At 28.3% G+C, this 20,910-nt stretch overlaps 1 protein-coding gene across 3 annotated transcripts in view; it reads left to right on the top strand.

Annotated features, from left to right (window-relative positions):
• The window catches only part of tweek (transmembrane protein KIAA1109 homolog tweek), a 176,409-nt gene that overhangs the window by 63,305 nt on the left and 92,194 nt on the right, over nt 1-20,910 (top strand). For 2 of the 3 annotated variants that reach the window (XM_067280735.1, XM_067280733.1), the window contains exons 21-29: nt 2,743-3,659; nt 4,985-5,165; nt 7,346-9,348; nt 9,944-10,164; nt 11,143-11,383; nt 16,958-17,176; nt 17,271-17,460; nt 17,554-17,643; nt 19,638-19,883. In XM_067280735.1, the coding sequence (XP_067136836.1) occupies nt 2,743-3,659; nt 4,985-5,165; nt 7,346-9,348; nt 9,944-10,164; nt 11,143-11,383; nt 16,958-17,176; nt 17,271-17,460; nt 17,554-17,643; nt 19,638-19,883 (4,308 nt within the window). The remainder of the gene's footprint in view (nt 1-2,742; nt 3,660-4,984; nt 5,166-7,345; nt 9,349-9,943; nt 10,165-11,142; nt 11,384-16,957; nt 17,177-17,270; nt 17,461-17,553; nt 17,644-19,637; nt 19,884-20,910) is intronic. The other variant, XM_067280734.1, reaches the window with a different exon arrangement.

Raw genomic sequence — 20,910 nt, 5'->3', positions numbered from 1 at the left:
TCTGTTATAATCTTCAAAATTCAATCAAATTTTTTCTCCTAATATGCAAGTTATAACACAAATCAGTAGACACCAAAATTTTATTGGTATTTGATGATCTAACTGACCTCCTAGTATTTCAAAACTTTTTCAATATGAGATTATATAAATACATATAGATAAAGTAATACAGTAAACTTTCCTGCTAGGTTTTCCCTTTGAGGAGATGTATATCAGTTATACTCGAAGGATCGATATTAGTGAGATTACTAATATCGATCCTTTGGATAATTATTTATGTTTAAAAACTAATTAAGCAATTCCAAGGATCAGTTTTTTGAGGAATTACAAAATTAAAAATCATAAGGTTATTACAATTAGAAAAATTATTTAAACAGTCCATCAGAAGTGACAAATACTCAAAACTGTAAATTACATCCATTAGACAATTTTTCCAACTCAGAAATTTTTTCTCTTAAACTACAGTTCTCTTCAGTAGACAAGAACTTTGTGTACAATTGTGAGTAGTGGTGTTTAAGGATCAATAAACGAGAAATGATATCACTTATGTTAAAGTGGATTCCTCAACACCAAGAATCCTCTCTTCTTTATCAATATGTGTAAAAAAGGGTTCCAGTCTCTGCATCTTAGGAGTTGGCTCACTTGGAGAATGATGACATCTTGAAGTTATCACACTATCTGAAGTAAAATAGAAATTTGTTGACAGAGATGTTCTAGTGGTCGTTGTATTTCAAAGTATACCAGGAAACAGTACACAGTATTATTAATTAATGAAATTAATTAATACAGTGTACTGTGTGTAATAATTAATTAATGAAACAATTATGAAAAAAAAGAAAAAACAAAGTCCAGACACAATTCTGCCAGCACTAAAGTTAGCCAAATAGCACCCTTATTTTTACAGATACATCTGTATTGATATATATAACCTCATTCAAGTGATATTAAGTAATTCTTGGAGTAATGTTCAAAATAATCCACTCAGTCGGTTTGACGAAACACAAAATTTATATTTACAGTAAAATGTACAAATAATACAAATTAGAGTCACAATTAAATATGCACAAACACTAATCCAACGACAATTGACTATTCCCGTACAAATTCGTCGAAAGAAACTCCTTACGACCTCCACAAACAGACTTGTAATTAACAGCACCTCCAAGTCAGGAATAAGTTCGTACTAAAACACTGGGGTTTACTTTCCCCAGATTTCCGTTGCATCCAACGAGAGAGTTAGTTAGCACTGCGGTAACAACAATCCTAATCCGATCCGATCCGATCTTTCCGATACGAACTCAGCCGATCCCGATGCAAACTCACGATACCAGCTCCCGTTCCCGCCGAAACTACTGCTTAAATAGTCCCAACGTTCGAATTGTCCGCCAATCAAATTTGAATGTTTCCACAACGGCCGCCAACGGTCATTTCCCGCCAGCCAATCGTCCGTCTGTCGTCGACTTGAAACTCAACGGTTCTTCTAACGGTCGTTTCTAACGGCCGATCCTAACGGCTTTTCCGTTATGAAAGTTCGTTATAATAAACCAGGGCGGAAATCGCTCGCCTAGCAATTCCAAACTCTACACTTGGACTGTCATTTTTTACATTTTCTAAACATAGCATACATTAGTGGTGATAGGGTACTCAATTTCATGATAGAGGTCAATGCATATATGGTCTCAGTAATTTGCAATCACTAGTATTGGAAAAAGATTAGGTAACCTAAAGTTTGCCTAGCAGCTTTTATTCTGGAATAACTCAAATATTTGTTGAAAACTGTCTAGATGAATCTCAGAATTATTGTATAGCAATAAAGAAAAGTCCAATTCACTAAGATGCAAGCTCACATTGTACCATATAGCAATCAGTTGAAAAATGTCCCTGTCATCTCAGTCCTTGGTATATATAATATTATTACAGTAGTGAACCGAAAATCGGAATCAATTGGGGACGGGGGTTGTTCAGATTAGGGATTTGTTCCGATTACGGATTATATACGAAAAAATATATTAACCTGTCCGATGTTCAAATTTTTCTCCGTTGCGTGTCGCTTCATGTTGAATTTTCGTCGATTTTAAGCCTAACGAAAATTTTTATAATAATAATCGAGGCTATTGTATCGTTAAAAATTATTTCTGCATTTTGTACAAACAAAATAAATATATTGAAGAATATAAAAAACATGAAAATTATACTTTAGAAGTAAATTTAGTATCAAAAACGTTTGATTCAGCACGACACAGTCTGACTGAAAATCGTGCCGATTACCGGCGATTTCGATTACTGGGGTTCCGATTTACGAGTCTCTACTGTATTAATCTTGTCAAAGATGTGTTCTGTTAATTTTGATTTCCAATTTTACCACAAGAAAGTACAGTACAAGGTAACAACTATATTTCATTTTACTGTTTATTATATAATAGCCTAATGATTTGAATTGTGATAACACTGAATTTAGCAATTATTTCACAAATTTTATTATTTGCTTATATCTAATATCATTTTAATAAGGATTATCATCATCATTATGTAAATTTTGAGATTTATTTTTAGATATTACATACAGTATATTAATCACCATTATTTATTTAACTTTCCTATTAATATTTATTAAAAATTTATTGATTTTGTGTTTGATCTTTCTTCATTTTATATAAGTTATATTTTTATATTTAATATGAAATGAAGAGATAAAACTATAAAATTTATTTTATAAAATTGCTTTAATTAATTTATTTTTAGGTCAATGTTAGTATAATTCAAGCAGCCATTGTTGAAGAAGTTATCTCTTTTTCTGCTTTGGATAACCTGAAAGATTTGACATGTGTTTCTGTTTTGGCTGTATGTTTTGACAATACATCAATTCAAATATTTCACAGTCATCATGCTAGAAAAGCAATTCAAACATTTGCTGATAATAGTAACACTGCTGGATTACATCAAAAAATTACTGAAATTTCATCAAAGAAAAGTAAAACTGATTCTCTTCCTACTGACATGGTTACTGTGGAAACGAGTGAAACCCAACAACAAGAAACTGTATTCTCAATCTCTATTATGTGTATACATATTCAGTTAAGAAGACTTAAAAATAGTAGTACTATACTAAAGGAAGCAATGTTGACAGTTATACCTTATCATAAAAGTAAAGTTGCTTTTACATTTGAAAAAATTTCTGTGTTGCCAAAATCCAATTCAGTACAATGTGATAAGCAAGATTCGTGTTTAGAACAAGAATGGGATCAAATATTTGATGAAGAGAAGATGGGTTTTATAATGTTTGAATGTGGATTAGAAGAAATTTCTTTAAAGTTTGTAAAGAGATTAGGTTTTAAAAATGATTTTGCTCAACAATCAAAAAATAAATCTGATTTACAATCAAAAAATTCTGGACATGATAATGCACAGAATGCACACAATGAACAATCTCCATCAAAAAATAGTCAAAAATCTGATGCATCTGGTGCATCTTGGGATACAAAAGTGTCTTTTCCATCATATGTTTCTGAATGTGGTAGTCATAATAGTTCAGATAAAGAATGTTGCACTGGTGATATTAAAGGAGATGCTTCATCTTTTGTTATGGAATTAAAAACAGTATGGTTTAATTTTGCTGCTCCTCCAAGGACTCCAAATACAAGAAAAATAGATTTTACAAGGTAAATCATATTCTTATTTATATTAAAAATATGTTTAAACATAATTTGTTATTAAGTTAATTCTGAATGTGTTAAATTTAATTTTAATATTTAATAAATTTAAGTTTTAACCTTACATAAAAGTAAAATATGACAGGCAAGTTGTATATACTACAAACTTTTAACTCAGGAAAAGAAAACTTAGTTTTTCAGTGTTAAATGAATTCATTATTAACCGATTTATTAAAAGCATCGTTTATTTGATATAAAAAAACTGAGTTTGTTTCTTTTTTGAAGTAAAAATCTGTCGAGTATGCTTTGTCTATCCTATTTTATAAATGGAATCAGCCCATTTGTGCAGCTTTTATAACCTCTTACAAACTAGATTATTATATATGAGATTGAAACACCATCTTTGAATTATTAAAAATAATTATTTTGGTGTTAAATAAATGATAAGTTTTTTATTTTTGAGTTGATCATATATAAGAGGGCTTTATAATCATTTAAAGTAAGATTGATTATATCCAACAAATTTTTAAAGATGTAATGAATATCATTAAACTAGTTCAATTTTTAAGATTCTTGAATACTTGAATTTTTAAAACTTTATTTAATTTAAATTGATTCTTCTAATAAAGCCTATTCATCAATGGATTTTTAAGAATTCTGATCATAATTTTGAATTAATATTTTATAATAATTAAATCAAAATTCTGATTAATATGTCAATTAAGGTTTATTAAAGTTCACAAAATATGCTCCGTTAACAAAAAAATTAGCTTCTCAGTTATTGTTCACATTGTTCCTGGTATGAAAATGGTTGATAAACCATAATTGCCCAGCTATTTTTATGATGCTATCTACCTATAAAAAATTAAATAATTATAATGGCAACAATATGATTTGGCTACTTTTTTATTGAAATGTGTAGCTATAAATTTCAATTTTGAATTAGCAACTCTACAAGTGTAAAATTTTTCCTGCATATAAAATAAAATTTTATTCCCAAAAATAATGTTCATGTATACTTTTTGGAATTAAAAAAATATATAGAACAAACATTTGCTTATAAAAGCAAAATTATTGAGATTCATTAAAATAATTTTATTTTTATTGTTTTCTTTAAATTGTATATAATCATTAAAAAATTTAACACTTATTATTAATGTAAGATTTATTAATCTGATTTTTGGGTTAAGCTGTTGAAAAGATATAATAAAACTATATTTACAGATTTTGAAATAGATGAAAGGTTTAATTTTCGCTGATAAAATAATCTTTTTTTCTTTGTATATGTTTTTTAAAATAATTATAATCATATAAAATTATTTTAATATTTTCAGACTTGATTGGCATTTATTAAGTACTGCATCTCCAGCTATTAATGCTTGGTTAAAACCCGGAGATCGACTAGCAGTATCAATTCGTAAAATGATTAGAGAATATCTTCATAGAGTTTTTACAATAGTGACATGTCTTATGGTTGAAGCGCTAGATACACCAAGCATACATATGCCAGTAAAGGTATGTTTTTAATGTTTTCAATTAGATGTTAAAATATAAACATATAATCAAGATTTCTAATCAAAGCTAAATTATTTATAAATTTAAGTACTTTAAATTGTAATTATAATAAATAAAATATTTTAAGTTTCTATGTGGATTGATTGTATTGTAGTGGATTGCTGATGTGTTGGAAAAATGGATCATTACCAAACTTTATCTAAACAATTAAAATATGATGTTATATTTAACTACCTCTGCTAACTAAGTGTCTTCAAATTAAATACACTCAATAAACCAAAATCAACAGTTTATAACACTGACTTTTATCATCTAAATAAATAAAATTCAAATAAATGATTTCAATTTTTTAAAAACCTGAAGATGGTTGTTTAAAATGGCTGAAACATTTGTTTTTATTTTTACAGTAAAAGTTAGTGTTATAAACTGCTTGATTTTTTGTTTTTGAGTGTATTTTGGATTTTTTAACTGTTTATAAGAAGCTTGACTTAGTATTTTGAAAGATGATGAAATATTAATTAATTCATATAAGTTTACTAACTTCCTGTGGATAAATATACTGCATTTTAAAACCATTTTATGTATATGTTTTATGATAATGCTTATGATTTATTAGAAATATATATATATATGTATTTAGAATTAAATTTTATACATGATATGATCAAAATTAAATCACTGTTTCTGCTGTTTGATGATAAAATAAAGTACATTCTTTTTGTCACCAAAGATTGATGCCTTAAACATTTGAGCATTACTTTGTGAAGTGATGTTAGGTTTTGTGTTTTTTTTTTAAATATTGTGTTATTGTTGTGTTGCTACATAGAACAAACTTGAAAATTGGGCAAAGGGAGAAAATGTAAAATTTTTCATTAAACCTGAGAAGTCTGCTAAGAGATCCTTGAAATGCTTCAGAAGACCTATGACAATGAACTATGAACAAGACAAAATAAGGCAAGGCAAGTCAGGAGCATGAGAAAGAGTATGTTGATTGCTTTTCCAATCATAAGGGAATTATGTACTTGAATTTTTCCTTTCAGTCAGACAGTGAATTCAAACTTTTACTGCAACATTTTGAGATGATAGTGTAACAATCTTGTTCACAAAAGATCTGAACGATGTTCAAACTAAAGTTGGTTCCTTTGTCATAACAGTACTCCTGCATAACAGCCTTCACATACAGCCTTCAGCAAGTGTTTTTGATGATAAACAACACGACAGTCTTTCCCACTTTCTATACATGCCAGATTTAGCATCTTAAGAGTCTCTTTGTTCTCCAGAATGAAATTGAAGCTCAAGGAGTAGCATTTTGATATGATTGAGGAGATCTAATTTGAATCACAACAGGTGCTTTGAAATTTTTTAAAACAGTGACTTCCAAGGAGCATTTGAGGCATAGAAGAAGCAGTGAGATTGCTGTATAAATGCAATGAAGAACTACTTAAAGGGGGTAGAGGTTAGATTTAAATTAAAAGAAATATAGACTTACATAAAAATAATCTAAGAGTCTTTTCTATTCTCCTGTTTCACAGACTAATCCAGAAGTAACAGTCAAAAAACTTGAAAAAAATTCTTCTAAGACCAAAAACAGAATATTAAAAATTATCACAAAGTTAAAACATGATCAAAATGTCGACCTTTAAGGACCACCAGAGGGCTAGAAGCAGTTAAATATGCTGCAAGATGCAGTAGATATTGTGGAAATTTTTAATCATGTGTTTTATGTGTAATCATCAAATTTTTAATTATTTGTTTTTATTGTGAAAAAGCCGTAGCCTGTAATAAAAGGTTGGCATTTTATTATGTTTTAACTTTGTGATAATTTTTAATATTCTATTTTTGATGTCTTAGAAGAATTTTTTCTTTAAGTTTTTTGACTGTTATTTCTGGATTAGTCTGTGAAACAGGAGAATAGAAAAGACTCTTAGATTATTTTTATGTAAGTCTATATTTCTTTAAATTGAAGAACTGAGAAATCTCTTCATGTATGACTTTATGCAAAGATTTAAATTAGTTAAGTATTAAAATCTTTACAGACCAAATCTGATTTTTTTTTTATTGCACCTTGTATTTTTGTTTTTCAGGTTTTTGTTAATTTGTTAAAATATGTTTTATTGTATTGCTTATTATAATTTGTGTTTAAATGATTGATTATATATATATTTCCTTTTTCCTTTTAGAGCAAATATATGGTTCACAAGTTAACAGCTCTTTCCAAAACACTTCAAGAAGATCCATCATGTCAGTTACTTATTGTTTTAAGGCGTTATTTAATACAAACAAATATAGATACTATTGAAGAAAATCTGCATCCAGATTTCACTCCACCAGTAAAAACACTTCAGAGAGGTATTGTAGCATTGAGTCGTCAATGGAAAAACATATTATACATGCCATTACTTGTGGAACAAAACATGAGATTACGTAAAAATGCTAGACCATTTGGTGTTTCTTTTACTTTACCTATTTCTGAACTTTCTCATAGTTTCCAAGAAGAAGGTGAAAGAACACAGTTAGATGAATGTGAAGTAACTGATGAAACAACAAATTTATTAATGGCAGAAGGTGGATCTGTTGCTGTTAGAGGAAAAACTAATGCTACTTTAGATCAGACTACAAAAAGTTTTTCAAGTCCAGAATCAGCATCAAGATCTAGTAATAGTCAACAGGATTTATTAGAAGGAGGATTAAGTACAAATTCACTTTCAAGAAAAAATAAAAAAAAATTACCTAGTTATCCTCCTAGAACAACTAGAGCAAGTGTTGCTTTTCCTCTTTTAGGAGGACCATTAGATTCTCCAGGACGATATGCTGGGGGAGTAGGCACAAGTCTGGGAAGAAATAATGGTTTTATACTTCCACAATATGGCTTTACAAATCCTTCACGCATGAAAAGAAATGATAGTCATCAAAGTTTGAAATCAACAACTTGGAGTTTATCCAGTATTGAACCTAATTTACCATCTTCAATCCTTGGTACACCACGAAGAAATTTTATGGATTCTAGTGAACATCCAGTTGATGAAGACCTTTATAATTGGATGGCTCGACAACAAGACTATGTAAATAATACAGGACTATTAACAAATCAAAAATTCTTAGATAATACTGAACATGATTCTAAAATGAATACTTTAACATCTGAAAATAGTTTGGAGGCTGAAATTAGCAAATTACATTCATTTCCACCTACTATGACATTTGTACCATTAGGAGCTCAGGTGGCAGATGCTCATATAATTTTTCAACCCCTTCTTAGCAATTTAGGTATACAGAATCAATCCCAAGATTCTCTTTTTTATACTAATTTTGGGCCAAAAATTACATTATCTGGAATAATTGACTTATTAAAAATTGATATTGTAGAATCAGAATATCAGAATAGTGGAAGACATAAAAAGAAAACTGCTCGAAAACAAATTTCCACTCATGGAAAATTTTTTATTGATACTAGCATGGATACACCAACATTTATCTGTGATAAATTTTCCATTGACTTGGAGTTACGAGAGACAAGAAATTTTGAAAAAAAGGAAGAAACTGATATTCAGTATGCTCATGCTGCCCTTCTCTTAGGGACAAAGAATTTGAAACAAATAACAACCATTGTAAATTTTAATATTGTTGCTAATTTCATTGCTCAGCAAGTTAATATGCCTCTTCTAAGATTACTCCATCAGTTTTCAACAATGTATGAAAATGTAAAAGAAACACGCTTAGAGTTAAAAGCAAATAGACCAAGTTCTCTTAAGGGAAGTATGAAAACTGGGAAGAAAAAATGTTCCTCATCAATAGAGAGTCAGAGTGAAAGTTATCGCCCTCACTCACCACGACCAACTTTATCTTCAAAATTTGCTACACCAACAAAATCTAACAGTGGTGTAACAAGTCTTTCAGTTGGAATTAGACGACCTCATACATTATCACAGAGGCTTCGGGCTAGTAGTAAAGGCTATACAAACCTGCAAGAAATGCTTTCGAAAGATGACTGTCCATCTAGTCCATTGAGTTTTACTCTTAGCGATTCAGTTGCCATAGATATTCCAGAATCCTGCTCTGCTCCTCCTTCTGACCACACATTCCTTGATGATATAAAAGATTATCAACCAAGATGTTGGAGAACCATGTTTTACTTGTTGGATTTGTATGATACTATGCCAGAAACAAAAACTGTTAATGAAAGGTAAGTGCTATTAATTAACATTACAGAAGCATTACTTGTTTTTATAAATTATCATAAATAAAAGCAATATTTTCTCTTAATGCTATTAATTTGTTGTATGTAATTGAATAATTAAATATGTATGTATCATATATTTTCAAAAGAAAATCATCATTAAAATTTTTAAATGTGAAATTTTTACAAAAATATATGCAATTATAAATACATAATTAAAAAGAAGTAATATAATAATAAAATTTGTAATGAAGAAACTATCAATAGATAAAAAGATGAAAATTGATAAAGTAAAATAAGTTTTAAAATGTAACTATAAGAGTTTTATATGTGGTATATATCAAACCCTTTTAATATGTTATTGCTAATAGTATGAGTAAAATGACTTTCATGATTGCATGACTTACATTCATCAAATTATAAGTTTGGGGGTGAATTAAATTTTACATATTGGAAGTACAGCAACTATTTCAAAACAAAAAATATACCATAAACAGAAAATCTTTTTTGGAATTGATTATTCTTACATTTAATATAATTATTATATTATTAAATTTTTAAAGTAATTGTATGGGAAATAAAAATTTTCTCTAATAAACAGGACAACAACAACGACAACAAATGCTGCTGCACCTGTCCCTACCGTTACAGAAGCAAAATCACCAGATGTTTCTGAAGATTATAAAGGAAATGGTAAATATGAACCATTGAAAGAACATCAGTTTGAAACAGAGGCTACAAATTCTGCTGCTGATCAGAATACTAATCAAACTGTTGATCCAAAAAAACAGCATGCAAAAGATCAGCTGAGAAATTTAAAATGTAAGTATTGAATACATTTAATTTTATGTTAATGATTTAATAAATAATAAATGTTTCAAAAGAAAAATTTTTAAATATAAAAGTAAATTTTAAAAGATTATTATTATTATTTTTATTTAAATATTTACTACTAACAATCATACTGGTTGATTGTAATTAAAGTTCTTCTATTGAATGCTGTCTGGAGAGATATTAAGCAGTCTAAATACAGTCAATTCTGGTGAGTGACATTTCAGAATATGTAGAAGACATTTCTGTAAAAATATTAGTACTAAAACTCACTGCTATTTTACTTTATACCATTCTGGTGCTTTGTATCTTAATCCATATGATTTTTGGTTGCAAGGACACTTAAAACCTATGGTTTATTGAGTCCCCAATAACCCTTTAAGTGATAGTTGCAAATACAATATGGCATCTTTGAAAGACAGTATCACATTGCATTTGAGAAGCATCTTAGATGATCAATTATGGTTGTTTTATGGATCATACTGTTTATTGCCTTCAAGGTTTTACTGTTTACACCTTCAGAATGAGGACCACATTGAATTTTATTCCCTGCATTACTAGTCTTTGTATAGCATGAGTGTCTTGTACAAATAAAATGTTTGTTGTTTGCAGTGCCAAAGGTATCCCAGTGATAAGTTTTGGTTAATTTTTATTTTAGAATGTCTTTGGGATGTCTTGAAATCTCACCGTACCAACTTTGATTGCATTTGGACTGTGAAATAGCTCTCTAAACAGCATTGAATAAGATTATTTCAATCATTCAGTATTTAATTAAATATAAAGAATGCTTTACTGAAATATTTTCAAAAAAATATACTTTTGTTTGTGAATGGTATTTGTATACTTAATATGCAAACAGCTATATTGGAAAATGCTAATTTTATATATGTTAATTTTTATATCATTTTTATCTTATGTAGACATTTTAATTATTTTTTATGATATTAACAATACATTTTATTTTTTAAGCTTTAATAGTTCATGATTGGGTACCACTTGTTGTTTTTGGAGTTGCAAGAATAAGACACACACGTCTTTTAGCAATGCTGAGTGGTTTGAAACTGGAAGGTGAATTAAATGGTTTTCATGCTAGTATAACTCATAGAGAAAGAGTTCGAGGAACATCAAGAAAATGGAGTGAATCATCACTAACAGGACAATTAGGTCAAACAATGGTGATACTTTCTGAAGGAATGTCTCCAAATCAACAGTAAATATTTCTTTATTCATTTATAATTTGTGCAAAATATTTAAATAATTTCTAACCTAATTTTTTTAATTTTAAAGCTGTTTCACTTCTACTGAAATATCATGATTTTTTTCCATATTCTTCATTACTTAGATCTGTTTTAACTTTAGATAAATTATCTTACTTGAGAGAGATCTTTGCCCTGCAATTAAAGTAATTTACATCCTAACAGATCAAACTAATGTTTGTACCTTACTCTAAATATAAACTATAATCTGACATTTTCCAATAAAATTATTTTTTGTATAAAATATTTTAAAATACAATAGCCCCTCATTATATCGTGCTTGTCGGGAGATGAAGAAAGAGGATGATATAACTGAGTACAAAAATTCTGGACTTTTACTAAACGGATTATACATGCTATAGAATCTCTATCCTCTATTCTTTCATCAGCAAGTGTTTTTTGATATAAAATAAACTTAGTTTTTCAATACTGAATTTTATTTGTGGTTACAGCATATTAATTGATGTTTACATAAACATCAATATCATGAACGCCCATTTAGCATTATTGTTTCTTTAACAATGACATTTAATGAAAAATACTGTCAATATAAAAACAAAATATCAGTTGTGATTTTATTTTACAGTACTTTATTTCATAATAAATTGATTATTAAAAACGTGTAATTTATATTTTTTAATAAAAATTATAAATACAGTAATTAAAAATTTAAAAAATAAATATTGAACATATAGCAGAACATCAAAAATCATAAAATTACAGAGTAAAAATTCTCTAAAAAGCAAAATAAAGTTACTATATAAAAAATTTTAGAACTTTCAGTTTGGAAACAAAGTAATCTTTTCCTTACACATTACCCAGTGAATTTGAAATTTCACACCTTCATATGAATTGACCCAATACCATCAATTCACATAAAGATGTGAAATTTTGAATTCACAGAAACTTGTAAATGAGGAGACAGTACTTAAAATCAATAAATAAACAACTTTTAATATCAAAAGAAAACATAAATGATAATTAATCTGTCCACCTGTTTTGCTTATTTATAATAGATCTTGACAAATTGATTATTTCACTTCCATTTGTAGTTTCAAGGACAATGGTAGAAATAAAATATTGTATTTCAATGCAAATAGAAATTCATCGCAATATATCAAAATCTGCAATATAACAAGGGGCTACTGTACTTTTAAAAAACCCTTGCAAAACAAAAGTTATGTTTTTTTAGCCTTGTTAGAAATTCTCTCCATAATAATATTTTTTTAAATAACCAGTGCTTAGAGATTGTTAATAGTGTCTGCAATCTCAGTGTCATATTTGATAACAGACTTTCTTTTAACTTACATATAGAAAATCTAAACAGAAAACATATTTATTTGTCATGGAATGCTTTGGCAAAATTTTAAAAACATTTCAAATAAAAACACACTCCATGCTATTTTTTCACTAATTTCCAATCTTTAATTGATTATGCATTACCAATAAGAGCTTTGGCTCCTGCATCTGTATTAAATAAACTTAATCTAGAGCTAAACAAAATTCTTTTTTATCCTCAACAAACTATCGCATCTGTCATCTACTAACTGCTCTGATGTTGCACGAATCTGTCTCGGCCTCTCTAACCTATTCCAATGTATAGATTACTTTGATTGTATCTATACATACAAATATTGTAATGGCCTTCTTGCTCATTATACTTTTATCTATATTCCTACATTCAACAGTAGATTATTAACCTGTATTCATATACCCTACTGCCACCTGAATGTAAGAATTAAATCTTTCTTCTACTTCTATCAAAAAAACTGCTACCAAAATCAAAGACAAATTGTTCCTTGACTTCTATAAATTCAAAGCTATTTGTAAAAAGTTACTTTACTCCAAATAATTTTTTTTTGTTTGTTTTTTTACTTTTTGTTATGTTTGCATTGGTTTTTAATTAATTGGGATTGTTGTAATGGGGAATGGAAATAATGTCCATGAGTCATTGCTAAATTCAATGTAATGAATAAATAAATAAAATAAATTATTAAATTTAATTTTAAAATATGTATATATTTATTAAAAATCTATATAACTGAATTTAATGGTTATTGTTTTGTAAATATAAAGTAATAAGATAATTACAAAACACAAACACTGTAGAACCCTGATTATCCAAGGTAATGGATTGGTGCTACCTTGGATAACTGAAAACCGAACTGAAAACTTGGATAAAACAAATAATCAGGTCCATTTATAATTAAAAATTATGAATAAGTTATAAAAGAGTTACAGTATATGATATCACTTTTAAACCTTTTTTTTATACCTTAGTGAATTTAATCATGCAAAAAAGTATTGTTTGTTGTTATTATATATGATTTATTGTACAGTTAATACATACAATAGTTTTAATAATAAAAATGTTTCATTGTAATTACATTTTAATATGAATAGTTTGCCTCATATTGAAGTTAAATGCTAAAACATAACAAAAACAAATTATTTGGTAATAAGTGTCATTATTTTAAACTTCCTTTAAACAGTTCTTTTGGACTTTTTGTTTTATAGCAGTTTTTATCTTTGCCACAATGTTCCACAGTTACCTCAGCATCATTTTTTATCCTAAATAGTCTAGCTTTGTCTCTCACCAACTGGCCATCTTCATTGTGGCTTAGCTGAACCAACCATGAGCATAGAAAGAAAAAAGGTTCTCTTAGGATCCACAGAACATAAAATTAGTGATTATACAATTTTCAATTTTAATTTTCTTGTTTAATTTTGAGTAGTGTTCCTTACTACTTGGCACATATCAGTCATTGGAGATGCACTATACACTTGCCAAATTTGATCAAAGTTGGTGACCCCCAACATCATGTTGGGTCATGTTTGGTAAGACTGCTTGACTCTAGACCAAGAACCTGTCATCAAACAAACACAACTCCAAGATCATATGATTCAATTATATGCTACAAGAGATGCTATAACTTTTAAAGCTCTCTTCCTTTCTCTCTAAATACAAACACTTGATCTCATTGCAAACTTTTTAAATTTTTGTTATATTATGTGATACAGCTTGTATAACTGTAATAAGAAAATTAAATGCTTAGATTGCTTACTAATTTTACAGTGAACTATTTTTCTTTGTGATAGACCTATGCATTGCTAGTAGAAAAAGTAACATCATGTGGAAATCAAACATTCTTGGGGTATACTGTATATCCAAGTGACGTTAGAATCTAATGATGACAAAAACAATTCTCTATTTGAATGCAAATTCTGTGACCCTACAACAAGTAATTATTTTATTATGAGCTTACCATCACTACCCACTGGTCCATAGGAGTGAGCTTTAGTGGTAGATAAACCTATCAGTGATATAAATTTAAATATTTTATGTAGTTTCTATACATTATTTTAAAAAACATTTTGGAAAAAATGTTCTGTTTCCTGTTGGATAAAAAGGTATTCCATTAGTATTTATTTTTATTCGTTTTCTTTTTATTTTTTAAAATTTTTATTGTATTGTAATACTTATCCATGTAATAGTTTATATGAGACTAAAGTAAAAATCATTTCTTAGAGAGGGAAATAATTCTGTGGCAAACATTGTAGCTTTCGAGATCTTGGGAAAAATTGTCAAAAAACAATGTATTACTGGATTTACATTGTGATACAGTGGGATCTCTGGAACAGATTAATATCACAAAGTTAATTTTCATTGCATGTTTATCTTTTATATACATCATTAAAACAAAAAACTGTTACCTATTGAATTTCTTTTCACACACAGATAAATAATTAATATAGTATATTTTATTATATTTATGTTTAGTGTAATATAAATATGTATCAATATAAGCATAATATATTTTGTTTAATATCTTATTACTTTTATTATAATAAACTATAAAGAAGACAGCTAGAAAACGTGAAGTTGATATAAGTTTTTGATTATCAGTAAGTACTACGGCTCTGTATTATATTAGTATAATAATAAAGTAAGTATATATGCAGAAATTGTGCAATACTTTCTCTGGATCTAATCACACAAAGAGGACAATTAACTGTATTAGAAGTATTTTATTATCCACATTTCAGCCAAAAATGCATTTCGGGTGATGCTCCTCATCAGTTTGACAACTTATGTAGACACAACAAGGATTTCGAAATCATCTACAATAATATCACAATGTTTTACAAATAAACAGATCTCTTAGAACAAATCTTTATGGCATTTAAATCCAATGATCAAACTTGATCATTGGATTTAAATGCCATAAAACGGGCAGTTTGAAAATTGTATTATTCCAACAACACTGAAGTATTGTGACTATAATTCTTGGGTATTGTAAACTATAAAATGAGACCATTCTACCTCATTTTAACCATACAAACTAAGTGTAAGGTAAGGGAAGTGTAATTGTCTATGAATAAATTAATTTATTCATAATAGAATTTTTAAACTGCCCTCTGTTTTATGGCATTTAAATCCAATAATCAAGTTTAGATTTGTTCTAAGAGATCTGTTTATTTGTAAGACATTGTGGTATTATTGTAGATCAGTGTTTCTCAAACTTTTTGGACCGCGACCCCCCTTCTGCACTTAAAAATTTCAAATGACCCCCGAAGAACGAGTATGTGTCGAAAAACATCCCGAAGGGAAGGAGTTAGGCTCGTATTTAAATATTTATATTCTTTTTATTATTTATATGTGCAATTTATTTAAGTAAAAATTACTTTATATAGTTTTTATTTCTATTATTTCTAAACATGAACCCACAGTAAATTTATAAAATATTTGAAAAAAATTGATCTAGAATCAATTTTTCAGCGACCCCCCAAATATTTTTCACGACCCCCTTGACCCCCTTGGGGGTCGTGAAAAATATTGGGGGTCGCAACCCCCACTTTGAGAATCACTGTTGTAGATGATTTCTAAATCCTTGTTGTATCTACATAAGTTGTCAAACTGATGAGGGGCATCAGTTTGACAACTTATGACCCAAAATGCATTTTTGGCTGAAACGTGGATAATAAAATACTTCTAATACAGTTAATTGTCCTCTTTGTGTGATTAGATCCAGAGAAAGTATTGCACACTTTTTGCATATATACTTACCTTATTATTATACTAATAAGCTTTTGAGTAATTCAGAAAAATTTTAATGCCAATAAAATTCTTTATTCCAATCTTCACTTAAATATCAAATAAATATATGAACTTGAATCAAAAGCATCGGACTGTTGAGAACAGCTTCTGTTTCAAAATTATTTTTGTAAAATTATATAAATATTACATAATTTTAACTGTTGAAAACTTTTAATTTTTGAAAATATTTTCAAAATTGTTTGATTCAATCAATGCAAATATATTTCTTAACATTTAGGAAACATTTCTTCTTACATATGTTTAATTAACATATATAACAAGAAATGTTACATTGAAAAATCTTAAAAGTGATAAATTTTAAGAATTAATTTGGGAAATTAAATTAATATAAATAGAAAATTTTATATTGAAATTTAATATTATTATTTACTTAAAAGTTCAGATATTTTAACATATTTAAAAATTTCAGAACAGTAGTGAAAATTACAGTTGGAAAATCTCAAGCTCTATATTCAAGTCAAAATAGGAAAGGAAAGGGGAGAAATTCAGCTCTTTTAACTATTGGGCCAGTGAATTTTGATATTCCTCAACACCCGGTTGCTCTCCATGGTATGATGACACGAAGCAGTCGTCAGTTGTCTACTACATTACAAGAATTGAGAGTTACTCGTCAGCCTTCAAGAACAAGGTTCAAAATAATTTCTTTTTAATAATATTATTAATTCTTTTTTCTTTAAAAAGAAAAAATTTAATAATTGAAATTTCTAAAATTTTGATTAAAGTAGGCAGATTGATGAACTTGGACCAACTGTCAGCCATTCTCCTCAACCTCCATGGGATGTGACAACTCACCATAGAATTAATACCGATGCCCAAGAACTAATTAAACCAATAGTCATTCATTTCAGTATTATTTTAGATAGTTTAACAGTTGGAGCAGCTTTATTACCTTCATTATGTGCACAATATCAAGTAATTTGATTGATTATCATATTTTCCTGTTTTCTAATTATTATATTTCAATTGCTAAAACAATATAAATTTAAAATTATTTATTATTTTTAGATGGGTCAGGTAACAAGTATGGGTGTAACAGGAAGTAAAGCAAAATTTACTGTTGATCTACCTCAACATACCTTAAGTTTTAATACAAAAGTTAGTAATTTACTTATAAATAAATTGAAATATATGAAATTTAAAGTCTTAATAGCTATTGTTTTCTTGTATGTTTTAATTAATAAATTTTGAATAAAATTTTATTTTAAAATAATCTCATATTTGCTAAATTTTTCATTATAATTTATTAAGTCCCAATAAGCTTTGGAATTTACAAAAAATTTAAAATTTTTAACTAACATAATTTTGAATGACTAACCTATGGTAGCATCTCTTCTAAAACTTTTCTAAAACTGAAATAAATCATTGTGTAACCCATCTCTGAAAACTTGTCAGTATCATCTTAAACATTTCATTTTTTTTCATTTCTTTTGCTTTATTTATGTCAGAAGCTCATTGTAGACATAAGTGAAACAGAAAAAAGCAGGATATATTTGAGATGCAAGCATCTATACCACATTGGGTTGAAAATACAAAATGGTCATTGAAGTACAAAGTTTTTTATTTTCAATTTATTTTTGTTTTATTTATCAAATAATAATAATAAATTGTATAATGTAATAATAGTAAACGCTAAATTAGCTTGAAAAAAATTAAATAAAAAAGATTTTATTGTCAATAATATCTATAGTATATTTGATGATTGAAGTCCACATGGAGTGAGACAAGTCCAGGATGATAATGTGGCCAGCATGGCCATTGCCATGAATGATTACTCTATCAGATTTAGAGTAAATAACTGATTAATAAACTACAGTAGAGCGTCGTTAATTGAAACGTCAGTAATCGAAATGGCCGGAAATCGGAACGATTTCAGTCGGACTGTGTCGTGCTGAATCGAACGTTTTTGATACTAGATTTACTTCTAAAGTATAATTTTCATGGTTTTTATATTCTTCGATATATTTATTTTGTTTGTACAAAATGCAGAAATAATTTTTAACGATACGATAGCCTCAATTATTATTATAAAAATTTTCGTTAGGCTTAAAGTCGACGAAAATTCAACACGAAGCGACACGCAACGGAGAAAAATTTGAACATCGGACAGGTTAATATATTTTTTCGTACAAAGTTGGAAATCGGAACAAATGACTAATTGGAACAACCCCAGTCCCCAATTGATTCCAATTTTCGACACTCTACTGTAATTACCATTAACATTATCTATGATTAATTAATGCATCTTTAATAGTGGTGAAATTTGAATAATGTAAACATTTTCAACCCAGTTAACAAACTATCGTGAGGCATAGACAATTGAGAGTGGAATGCTAGCTTGAGAAGGAAGGCAGACAGGGTAGACACTGATAGAGTAAACAAGTAGAGAGATGGATTATGATGTTGGTTGATGCAAAAGACCAAGGAAATTTTTTTATTTGGTGGCTTTAGGCCTTTTTCTGCTCAATGAGCACTAAAAGGCCAAACTAAGGAGATATTACAAGTTGGGGAAGGGAGTTCTTGTCCGTGCTGTTTATACACATGTTTGGTAATGGAGTGGCTATAAATTTCAGATCTCTGTGATGTTTGTATAGAAGGGGTGAGAAATGGTTCTGATGATTTTGGCTGCCCTCCAAACTATCTCTATACTGGAAAGTTGTGTGAAGGAAGATAAAACTGTAGCAAATTTTTCTCTTTTTGTATTATCTTTATGTTTGGTGAACCACTAATTGTGAGGGATCTTGAGATATATCCAACATACATTGCATTGATTTTAGTCTCTTTGTTTTTGGTTGGGATGATGTACATTCTATTGCTCCATTTGTCATCTAGAGTCTTTATAATTTCACAGGAAGTGGTATAAAGTCAGGTTGCACTGGTAGGCTATGTATTTGTTATTATTGTCTGTGATAGATTTGTAGATAGCTTTTTTTATTTTATTTTTTGTTTCTACTACAAGCAGATTAATTAAAATAGGCCTTATACTTCTGTATTAATTAATATTTAAATAATCGTATGTTATCAATTAATTAATGTTTTAATGAACTTAATTAAACTACTTGTTATTTGAAATAATAATTTTACTTTTACAGGTTCCTACTTCAGAGAGTAATTTACCTTCTTCAGCCAGTGTTGATTTACCACCTGTTCACATTTCTGCTGAGTATATTCAAGATTCCACCAATACAAATGCTAGTAAAGCAGATTCTTTCACTGACGGTGTTGTTTTACGTCAAGGAAGTTATCTCAGTGCATTAGCAGAAATTGGTTCTTTTGAACACAGTTTAACAACTGATTTATTGAATCATTTAGTATTAGTTCAAAAAGTTTTTATGAAGGTTAGTAATCTTACTATTAGAAATAGCTGTTGGAATATATAGTAGATGCTGTTTATTGTAATTATTTAGGAAAAAATTGAAATAATACAAGCCAAACAAAGATATTAACCATTTAAATAAAAATTAAATCAAACAGTGTTATGATTACTGACTAACAGTGGCATGCTGTGACATTTGATGATAGGGAAGATGTGTTTCTGTAAGAAGCTGACTTACAGGAGCAATCAATTAATTGCGCGTCAGGGCCCATTCGTATTTGTTTGTTCAATAAGCCAGTAAAAACCATATACTTCTTTAAATGTATTTTTAATAGATTATCTGACGTACTTAATAAATAACAGAGGTAATTATATTGAATTTTCTTATTAGATTCAATAAATTCCCTATGCCTTCTAAATGCCAATTCTTGCTTTGAGAAAAAACATATAACATCTATTAATTTAGATATATCTATTAATCGTAATTATCTTGTTATAATTTTCAATATTTATCTTATATTGTCTACCAATGTTAAATTCTATTCTATTTTGATTTCCAAATTGCTTCAGTTTTATGAAAGAATCGTCATTCGTCATAAATTTTATCGTCAAAATGTCGAAATTTTTTTGTTGACGTATTTATATTTAATTTAGGCATTGGTCTTTCTCTTTTAATAATGTTTTCTTTTTCATTATATGGTCTTGAACCAAAACTTTTTTAAAATAAATTTTTGAATCACTAGCCACGATATAAGGGCTAAAATTAAAATTATCAAAAAAACTTACTTGGTAAAACAAAATGTGTGATGAATATACATACCTAGTACAAAAAAATTCTTCAATTGTATGAATATACTTTTAAAGAAACTTATAATTAAATATAACTTTGTGAAGAAACGTACATAAAAATAACAAAATATTCTTTACTTTTTAAATCTTAAAACAATCCACTTAGTGAAATAGCTCCCTACGAGTGGCTAATGAATGGAATCAGAGACGTCCTGGTGTGCGACGCGTGCATGCACCCAGGCTGCCAAATCCCGAGGGTG

This window comes from Centruroides vittatus, unplaced genomic scaffold (genome assembly GCF_030686945.1).
Source record: "Centruroides vittatus isolate TY-2023 unplaced genomic scaffold, ASM3068694v2 contig_890, whole genome shotgun sequence".
NCBI lineage: Eukaryota > Metazoa > Arthropoda > Arachnida > Scorpiones > Buthidae > Centruroides > Centruroides vittatus.
The sequence above is the reverse complement of the archived record's forward strand: the minus strand, read 5'-3'. Positions and strand labels throughout refer to the sequence as shown.